The sequence below is a fragment of the Cariama cristata genome, unplaced genomic scaffold (genome assembly GCF_000690535.1).
Source record: "Cariama cristata isolate BGI_N322 unplaced genomic scaffold, ASM69053v1 scaffold38462, whole genome shotgun sequence".
NCBI classification, from domain to species: domain Eukaryota; kingdom Metazoa; phylum Chordata; class Aves; order Cariamiformes; family Cariamidae; genus Cariama; species Cariama cristata.
The window spans coordinates 1-10,800 of record NW_009606196.1 but is presented as its reverse complement, the minus strand read 5'-3'; the positions used below and the strand labels follow the sequence as shown (position 1 = coordinate 10,800).

At 38.3% G+C, this 10,800-nt stretch overlaps 1 protein-coding gene across 1 annotated transcript; it reads right to left on the bottom strand.

Moving 5' to 3' along the window:
• Positions 1-665: 665 nt before the first annotated feature.
• SMIM13 (small integral membrane protein 13) lies at positions 666-10,797 on the bottom strand (the record flags this gene model as incomplete). The annotated part of the gene is made up of 2 exons (XM_009696260.1): positions 666-859; positions 10,731-10,797. Coding segments are annotated over 2 exons (261 nt in total), but the record flags the coding sequence as incomplete, so codon positions are not given.
• Between the last annotated feature and the right edge of the window lie 3 nt (positions 10,798-10,800).

The following is a 10,800-nucleotide window of genomic DNA, read 5'->3' as shown; positions in this document are numbered from 1 at the left end:
AACCCTTCTTATGCCAAAACCAAGAATTTGTTGGTCCTACCACCTAATCCCTTTTTTTGGCTTTTTTTTTTTTAAAGTAGATAATAAAAAAATCCAAATCATGTGCATCTAATACTGATTTTTCAGATTTCATTTATACTTTAAAAAATATTCTAAAGTGAGATTTTAGTCACATTCTTATATATATATAAAGCAGGACATTCTTTCAGCCGTTTTTCAAGTTCACATGCATTCTCAAGGTTGAAGAAAAATATATATTCATATATAGCTAAGGAAATAAAACTCAATTTCACTATATGTGGTTACAGTGCTGTTAAGAAAAAATAATTTAGAAACTATTTCAAGTCTGAAATGTTCACTGTGTTCAGACTAATGGAAAGGCCAAGCCTATGGTCCAGGACGTATTTTTAATCTGTGTGCAGAGACAGCAGCTCAGCATTTTTCTGATGGAGATTTCTCTCTACTCCTCCTTTCTTCTAGTATTCTATGACTGGCTGCTGAAGCCCTCCCTGAACCTCCACTGAAGTAGCATACATTGGTAGTTCAGAACTAAAGGTCCACAGGTTTTAATATTACCTCTTAAGACAGTTTTTCAGTAAGATCAAACCACTCAATGACACAGTGCAGAGGTGCTTAACCATTCATATTCATAGTTAGAAGTTCAACTAAGTTGTGTCTTCTGTAGGTGCCCTTCGCTGTCGAGCAGATTTCTGTCTACCTCTCTGAGGCGAGGGTGGAGCCTCCTGTTCAGCTTCAGTCTCTGAAGGCTCGTTGTCTCCCTGTTGGGACCCCGTATCACCTATCAATTCTCTCAGGAATTTGAATTTAGACAAAAACAGTTGCCAGACCACATACCAGCCTGCAGGAGGAAAAAAAAAAAAAAGGTACTGCTTAGTTACTTATACAAATTGATAGTCAGCTCTCAGGCAAAGTATACCAGAAAAGTGAGAAAAAAAATTGATCAGCTCCCATCCTCTAATTGCCAACTCTCAACCCCAACACCCCCCTACAACACACCCACTCCTTTCTACAGTTCTATAAATACCAATTCGACTTGATAAAGTTCATCCTCATCTAGAAGCAAACATTCAAGCTCCAGGCAAGGACCTACACATTGCAAGTTGTATTGCCACTGCAAGCAGTAAGCAGGTGATCACCATTGCACAGATAAAGGTCTTAACTGTCAGGAGAAAAGGAATTTCTGTGGTTATACTTAAAACAAGGACTTAGGATTCATTACAAAGGCACTATAAAAAGGTAGCACGAGAGTTTCTACTCTCACTCAGCAAACACATTCTGAAAAATCAGATTTTAAAAGCTGCATTACATAATCACTATTAAGCACACTTCTGAAGATCTTGAAATTAATACCATGTTTTATAATAAATCCCATTTTGAAATGCACAAGGTCTTCCTTATGGTCACTGAAAGACTACATCCCCCAAATTCAATGTGTTCCCTCACCATGCCTGTGATAAATAATATTGTAGTTTTGCTTAAGTCATAGGCAGTTGGAAAGAATGGAAGTCTCCAAGTACCCAAGAATGGGGACGGAGACAGGGCATTATGTATTCAGATACAGGGTTAAGATAAGTATGGGGACGGAGACACCACTTATCTTAGCCACGATTAGCCTCTTCCTGGATGGCACATTCCCATCCTTATCTGGAAGAGAGGATTAACTGCCCACTTGGGTTTGCAATGTTGCTGAAACAATGGAGCACAAGCACTGGAATAAGAAGTTTAACTGAGAGGAAGACTTTTGAGACTTCACACCACGACCCCCAAAGAAGACCCCTAGACAACAGTGCGCAGATGCAAGTGGGAGGGAATAGATGTAAATAACTTCGGGGAAATCATTTAAATATGTATAAGACTTCCGAGAAATGACATGAATATGAATGACTGTCCTAAATAAATTTGTGGAAGTTGGACTAACCAGTGTGCATGCAGGAGGATCATGTGGGTGATCTCCCGTGCACCCAGCGCTGAAATAAACCTTTGCTTCACAGACTTTGTCCTCTCTTAAAAACTACATAGGTGAATGTTTCTCACAATGCCCAAATCCCATTAAAGTAAAATTAACATTCTCTGGTAAATTTCTGTTCTGATCCTTTGCTGAAATGCTCTGGGATCCCAAAACTATGCAAGTAAAGAGTTGAGATGGTCACATTTCTAGAATCTCTTCTGAAAAATATTTAAGATCCAGCTCCTCCTCTCCCTTATATAAGTGTTTCTCTAACAAGTAGTCAAGGAACTTAAAAAAGCAGATATAAATATATCTGAACCTAAACCAAAATCTTCCTTTTAAAAGGTCTCCTTTAGCTAAGCATTTATATCAAGAGAGACTAGAGTTTTACCCAGCTGAGAACTATTGATATCCCTTTTCTTCTAGCCAACCAATAAAGTTTTATCATCCATAGAACAGGAATGTCACTTCTGTGAAATACACAGTTAAGTATCATAAAATTAAAACAGCTATTTCAATACATACACTATCTAAGCATCATTTGCAACACCAAAAACCACCTGTCTTGTATAGAGCTATAAATGAACACTCCTATTCTCTGTTCAGAAGGTCTTGCTAGCTATTCAAGTCTATACTGCAGACCTATGCAAATATTAAGAGCTAGGGAAACCTGTCCTCAGGTTCTGTCAACAGAAACAGACTTTTGAGCATGGACAACAGGGGCACATTAAAAAAAAAAAAGGAAGAAAGTCTCATAAGTGGCACTTCTGTAACCACAGCACCACTATTTTTCTTCCTCTTCTGTAATCACAGTCATGCCAATACAAGCAGGCCATTGCTTAGGACAAAACAAGATCCCACCCTTCCCCTCCTCCCTCCCGGAATATTTTTTCCATCCTGCAGACTTTTAATTTCCATAACTTCTCTGCTGCTGAGGAAAGCAGGAGGAGAGCTTTTATATGACAACTTTTTGTGACCTAAATTAATTCCTGAAGCCTACACTAAGTATTTCCTTTTCCATTAATATCTAAACTTTTAAGTGACTTGTGATTAAATTAAATCTGATGTCCCACAAATGCATTAAGTCTCCTTGCACCTAGAAAAAAACTCAATGGCAGACATCTGGTTTTGGCATCTTTTTTCTTTCAGATCTAGAAGTAAAAATTGAAGTAGCAACTTTTTGAAAGTTGTTTCCATTGAGCGGTATTTCAGGTCTCTAGGACCTTCATTGCTTTGTGCATTCTCAAGACCATAAATCAATCCATTCTTGTGGGTCTAAACTTCATTAGAAGTAACCAAATTTCCAAAAGCCATGCTCATTTCTAGTCCACATGAGAAAGAAAATGCCTAAAATATTCCAAGTGAATATAGGACACTTGCAAGAAAGTGAGACCTAAGGAGAATATTACAAGTCATTTAAAAGTGTTTTCAGCTCCCCAATTTGTTGACACGGTTTGAGACACTAGACTTAGAAGTGCATGAAAAGCATACAGTACATTCTTCTAAATCCATTTAAGCATATGTGTGTGCAGGGGAAACTCTCAGCCACAATTTTTTTTGTTGGGGTTGTTTAAAATCCTAACTAACACCTGCAAAGTGAATTACTGGAAAAAGACACATTACTTCCAGAAAACACCACAGAGGCGGGAACAGGGAGGAAGAGCCAAAAATATTCAGGGCCTTCCCAAAAAAGCATGACTTGAATATATTTGGTATAAATAAACACCCCATTAAGGGAGGTATTTTAACTTAGGCTAGACAAAGCGCCACATGCTTCCTCTATCACTGCAAATAGGCCACTTAACACATAGAATCACTGCGGGGTGGTGGGGAGGAGAAATACTACAGAACATCCACAGTTCATTCGTAGAAACTCTCAAAAAAAAGTAGCATTAGTTTTTTTCCATGTTTGGTTTGAGTTGGAGCACAATGGTCTGAGTATCCAGCATACTGAGTACCATAAACAGACTTTAGAGCTCTCTAGATCAAGACTAGAAACAAGACAGTGTAAATAATCAGCCAACAAGACTGGTTATAGTCGACAAACAACCAGACCAATGATAACAGCCAGGTGAAACAAACCAGGATGCAGTGCATTGAAAAGAAAATTACAACAGGCTTAGCTAATGATAACAGAAGGAGGGCAACCAGGCTTGAAAACTAGAGTTTCAAAATCTCACAAGATCTCCCAGCTCATACCAGAGACATTTAGGTATAAGATAATCAAAGTACAAAGGTTTCTTTCTTTCACTTGCTCTAGTTACAGAGCCAGCTTGGATGGAAAGTTAAAAAAAAAAAAAATCCCCTAAACAAACACACTTGTCTGAATGAAGTTAAGACTGCCTCTTCAGCTGAGACTCCCTGTCATCTCACTGTTACTAAACAAATAAGAATTTCCTTGGAAATGACCAGACTACTAAAGAACAAGGGTAAGAGAAACTCCCTCCAGCAGCAATATCAACCAAATACACCATTAAACAAAACCACACACACAAAGCAAGCCTGGAGGCAGACTGACAGTACTGAGTTGTCTTCTGATTTAGAAGACAATACATTTTCTATTAATTTCTCAACCTCTTAAGAACACTGCAAAATGGTAACACGTGACATCACGCCATACTGAAGAACTGTAAGTTACATAAGTGTATTTAAAAAAGAAAGTAATTGTAAAGTAATTTGAAAATACACAAAAAAGGAAAACGGGCATTTCCATGCATTCTTGTCTTTATGCAGCTCAGTTTAGCTTTGCAGCTCTTTTGCAGTAGAGCTCTTCCTGGACAGGTAACTGACATCACCGGTTTCCATCTCAAATGCTTCCACTTTGTTCAGATAAGCTGCTCTCAAAGAAGTCCCACTGGTTTAACTTCACCACACAAAAAATATTTTATTTGAATCAGTCTTCCAGTGCTTGCTTTATTTTCTTTAGCCATTTGATTTACCTTTTCAAATCATCCTTAGCTTGACTGAACCTGTGGAAGTCAAACAGCATACCTACAATACCTCTTCAGCAAACAAGCAGGGATGACATGCAGACTATAACATAAAATATTTCTACATTAATTAGTGAAATAAGCTGCCTCTCAAAGAAGTAAGCCCGATTCAACAGTACATCATTGCAACACAAAGTGGGGGGCTCTAGCTCCTGGTGTAGCAGATACCCAAATCCAGAGCAGTCAAGAAATCCTGTCTACCAGACACAAACAGTATTTCACATCTAGGCAAAATAGCAGCTTCCAGCCTTGCAGATTTTAGTACTCACTGAAAGCTGGGAGCCACTGTCTCACTTAAAATGCCACAGCCAGGTGCCATCCAAAGACATTTAAGCCACTGATGACCAAATGTACGTCAACCCCTCTTAGAAATAATGCAATGTGTTTGCAAAGATGGGACCATGAGTAAAAGCCTCTTTTACTGATTGATGTAAGTAACATCTATGCAATATCAGGATGTTAAACAGATTTTTGTGTTTGACTATGCTTCATTAAAGCTCTCTTTTCTGTTACTTCCTACACCAGGTCTTAGTTCTTTGTAAAGGGGAAAGGAAGTGATCTGACTACACTGCTACTCTCCCTCAAAAGGTGAGGGGTACAAGCCTCAGGTCCACGTATTTCATTCACCTTATACTCACTTGTATGCAAAAGCTAACAGAGGGTTTTCTTTAGTGGAGCACCTTTTCCTCTTTCATTTGAATCAGGAAGAGCAAATGAAACAAAAACCCTAGGGCTAATATGGACTGCTGGGGTAAAGCAACCTGATTTTTCTTATGTGAAATACAAATGAAACCAAGAAAGGAAGGAAGGTGATGCGGTAACAGTGCAAGACAGAGCCTGAAGATCTGGCTTCTATTTCTGACCCTACTATAGACTTCCTGTGCAGTCTTGCAAGATCATTTAACCTGTGTCCCTACCAATTTGAAAATAGGATGCTATTACTTCAGCACACGAAGATTAATTTAGAACTGGGGTATCACCAAGCTGAATGTTGCCTGTATTCAAATGCTGAAGAGTCCATCACAGAAAATCTTAGGCAGCTATAGCTGGGGGAAAAAAAAAAAGAGCACAGAGATCTAGATGCTAACCTGAGATTTGGGAGAACAGGGTTCTACTCCGAGGTCTGTGTCAGATGTCTTCTGTGACCACAGACAAGTCACTGTAATGCTGCGCTATTTTTAAGATGTAGATAATATACTACCCTAGTGGGTAGCTTTGCTATGGAGAAGATCATACTAAAGGAAGTATACACTACTCTGATACTGGAATAACAGAAGACATCAGGTGACGCAGTGCTTGCTTGTGCACAGCTCCTTAAACCTGGTCCCATTTAATGCAACACTCTACCACATGCTGCTTGCTGACTGATTACAAGGAAACTTGCTCTCATCTCATCTTCCATTTGTAAATTTCAAAACTCAACTTCAAATTAAAGGGTATTTTCTCTTTATTGCTGGTCTAATCAAGCATGACTTTCCTCATCTTTTGAAGTATTTTAAAAGATCCACTCATTTAAGATAGTTACAAAACTTTAAACAAAGCATTAAAGAACAGTTATTCAGGTAGAATTTAGGGCTCAAATGTTTTCCCATCTACAACTGAACTGAGTTGTAAAGCAAACCACACATTTGTTTCAGCACTTTGAGTTACATAATTATTGTTTTAAGGTCATGCCTCTCAAACCACATCTCATTAGCCTCTCTTGCCAAATGAGACGAACGCTTCCATCTGTTCCACTGAAGGCAATTCTGCAATTTCACACAGCTCCATGAGAGCTACATCGAGAAAATAAAACAAATACACAGAGGTAAACAATACTAGAGCTCACCTTGGCTGGTATTTTATCTTATCCTATATCCTTGACTATGCATGAGTTCCCCCCATCTGCAGAGGAACATGGAATACACAAAAGCAGCAATGAGATCACCAGAGAGAATCGAGAGAAAGGAAGTCAGAAAAGGTGGGAATAAAAAAGCAGAAGCAAGTTACCTGAGTCCCACTTTTAAAAGAGCAACTGAAAAAATGCTATGTTTACAGTGCCTTAATGGTTTCTGTGTCAGATATGATCAGTTTATAAATAGAGATGTTGCTAGCTGCAAGCCTTCTATGTTTCCTAACAAATTCCGATTAACATTGAAAGTAACAGTTGTAAGCATCCAGAAATGTGTAAGAGAAAAAGAAATCAAGTCATTTATTCAAAGTACTTTTATAGACATAAATGTCTAATTCAGGCATAAACACTTGCTTTTCACATGGCTGAAGAACTGGTCCAAATAACTTTTGATAGTTTGTACATTGAATTTTGTCCTTTTACTTTACAAAAATGATAAAATGACTTTTCCCCCCCATTATTTAAGTTTTGATAGCACTTATCACATCGTATTTGTGATAAGCAGCAGAAATTCACATGATTCTAGGATGTCTCCTGGATATTTAAGTCTATTGTTCTCTGCAAGCATTCATACCACAAGTCCTTTTATAAGCCACTCAAAATCCAAGTTACAGCCCTTTAGGCTCTTGACCCTGTGAGTCCTTTTCATAAGGCTGTTTCAATACCTGTCATCAGATGGCTGTAAAATATTCTCATCAGATCAAGCTTATTTAAGATTATATCCAGCCATTCTTGTGTCAGTTTGTCCATTAATTTGTATGTCTCACTGGCTGGCACCTACTAATATCCTGCCATATGTGGCAGTCTCCCTGGGAGTCTAACAGGTTGTAAAGAAGAGAGACCTGTAGGCAAGAAGGTGGGTAAGAAACTGCCTATCACTGGCACAGATAAACAATTAAATTGGAAGTAGCTTGTACTAAGTTTTTTCTTGAAATTGTTTTCCTTGAAATTTTTCCATTAATAATCATGGCACAAGAACTAGAAGTGTACCAGTATTAATTAATAAATGCTGTATGATGGAAAAAAATCATTACCAATACTGTAAATCATTACCAAATTCTGTTGAGTCACTTTTAACAGGGTAACAGTTCAAATTCCCCCAAAAAAACAATGAACCTGTCAGCTTCCTGTGTTCAGTATTTTTGAAATCTAGGTGACTTTTAGCAATCATTTTATAAGCTCTGATACTGTTGAAAATAAAATACAATGAAGGGTTCAAAGCAAAGTATTCATTGAATCTACAACACGGAACCCCAAACTGCTAAGTATTTGTAAGCCACTTAAAAATAATTTATTAATTACTTTTGCTCTCTTCAGAAAAATAAAGCACTAGAGATGTTTAAGTTAGCAGGCAAAGTTAAAGAAATCCTTAGCATTTCAATTCCATGTCACATACAGACAAAAGCAGAAAGGCCTGGAGAAAATGATCCTTGTTCTCGATTTTGAACAGCATGTTGCAAGCTCATTATAATCTTTCAGCATGAGAGTAAGCAAAGATCTCATATGCACATTCTGAAAACATAAAAACCCTAGCAAGTACCATATTTCACCTTCTAAAAGACGAAAAGTGGCCAGACAATGCCTAATGAGCATATAGAAACTTGAATTAAAATGTGACCTAAGTGGATATTTGTCTGTAACAATGGACAGTACAGGATGTACAGGAAAAGAGCACAAGACCAGGTAAAGTATACAAGGTGCACCCTCATATACCCTTTGCAGCCCCAGTTACCTGTATTTCAGAAGTTTCCTTACTTGAGTATTAAAACTGAAAAGGAGTTGCAAAAGCATGCACTTTGTGATTTCTAAATAATTAGTGAAATAGGTACCAAAAGACCTTGTAGATAGAGAACGAATGTTAAAACAAGTTGTGAAGGACAAAATGTTAGATTAGAAAACTAGCTAAGAACTAATGACTGTCAAGAGAAAGACAAAACAGAGTGATTCACTGTGAGGTTCTGATAACAAAGTATCATGTAAGCCTCTATTTTCTACGCATGCCCAAGAAACTGCCAACTGGAAGAGTTCAGCAAAAGGACAGGTGATGAAGACTACGAAAAGACCACCGGAGGAAGTAAAAGACCACCAGAGATCCTGTAATACCCACAAAAGGACACCGGATGGCAGTACAACCGCCGAATAATTAGCTTATGTATATTTAATTAGTTCTAAGAAAAGGTGTGCCTTATGTTAATGATTTATTTGTCTATGAAATTAATATGCAATACTCTTGTAAATATAAACGACACCAGAACGACCAGTCGTGGGGAGCACTTATGGTGGAGAAACCCCAGTGCGACCCCAGCGCTGCTAATAAAGAATACCTGCTTAACAGCAATTAATTTGCTGTTGAGTGAACTTTCTTCGTTTCAATACTATGGCTTAAAGACATTGACCTTTCTTCCATGAACATTAAACGGTAACAGTTTCAGCATCCAAAATATTTGTTAATGAGCTTGCAATTTATTTCCCCATTGTGTAAAATAAAACTTTTTGCTTTAAGCCTGTTGCTTGATCATTTAACTTTAAGTACTCCAATTCCTCTGTAAGGATGAAATTTCACAACCATTCCCAGTCCACCTTTTTAATTCTACTCAGTTTTATAACAATCCCCCTTCCTTCAGTCATCTATTTTCCAGGCTAGACAGATCTAACCTGTTCAGAGTTTCTTCACGCAGAAATCATTACATAGCTCTTACCATCCTATCTTTTTAAGAAGAAACTAGGATTTATTTTTTTTTAAAAAAGGCAGTACACTTTAACAAGAAAATACACTGAGATATAGGCACATGTTAGAGTCCTGTAACAACATAATGACATTTTCTATTCCATTTTAAACTTCTAATGTTTGATTTGCCTATTTGCTTGCTATAAAGCATTAAACAGCTATTTTGGAGAAATGCTTGCAATTAGTTCAGCTAATCCTTTCTTTGGAATACTAACAACTCAGTTTGAAGCCATTATATTTCCCCACATAAATTATGCATGCATACATTTCACACTTTTTACGTGCATTACTCCATACATGTTAATACTGGATTTCACCTCCCATTTTACAATCCAGTCCCTTGATATTACACAAATCTTTTCACAGTGCTTTGCCGTTTTGACCACAGTAATTTTTTTACCTATTAAATATCAGCTGATTCTTCACTTTGCTCCCTTGGTTTTCAAAAATCACTTCTAAATCCATCTGGCATTTGCTTTTTATCTCACAAGCCTTTCACCCCAGGCTACAACATAATTTGAGTTTGGCGGTGGTGGGTTTTGGGTGGGTTTTTTTTAGAGCTCCAAGTTCAGCATACTTATCACAACACCCACACACACTACACTGCTGATTCCTTCCAAGAACTCCAATAGACCTGCAAGTCGTGCCTCCCACTGAAATAACCCTTCTCTCTGCATTAAAAAAAAAAAAGCAAGTCTTGGATCCACATAAGAAAAAAACCTCCTAAGAGCTGCTCTCAATGTAGTCTAGCGAACAGATGTCAAAAGCTGAGGGGTACCAGGAGGGAGTTTACTCCTTCCATTCACTGGCATTTCAGACCCATGTACAAGCTGCACCGAGTGACTGCTCAGTAGTCTGTTCACTAAAAAAAAAAAACTGTCAGCTTCAGATTAGTCACCGAATTAAGTTCTGGAAGCATTTCAAGGCTCAAAATTATCTGGAAACAAAGAGAAGAGGGCGCTGTGAACCCGGGGCATTGTGCCCTTTCATTTCCTTCAGTCAATCTGAGTAAAGGAAGAAACACCAGAGACTGAGAAAGCTGGGAGGTGAGGGTAGGGTTTACGAGCACTACACACCAGTGCTTCACACCACAGCCAGGCCAGCGCTCCCGCACCTCCTCGCCTCTCGCTTAGGGGAGCGGGTGAGACTCACCGCACAGCATGAAGAGCAGCACGCAAGCCAGGGTGGCCACGATCACCAGCAAGGTCAGCCCGATGCTCTG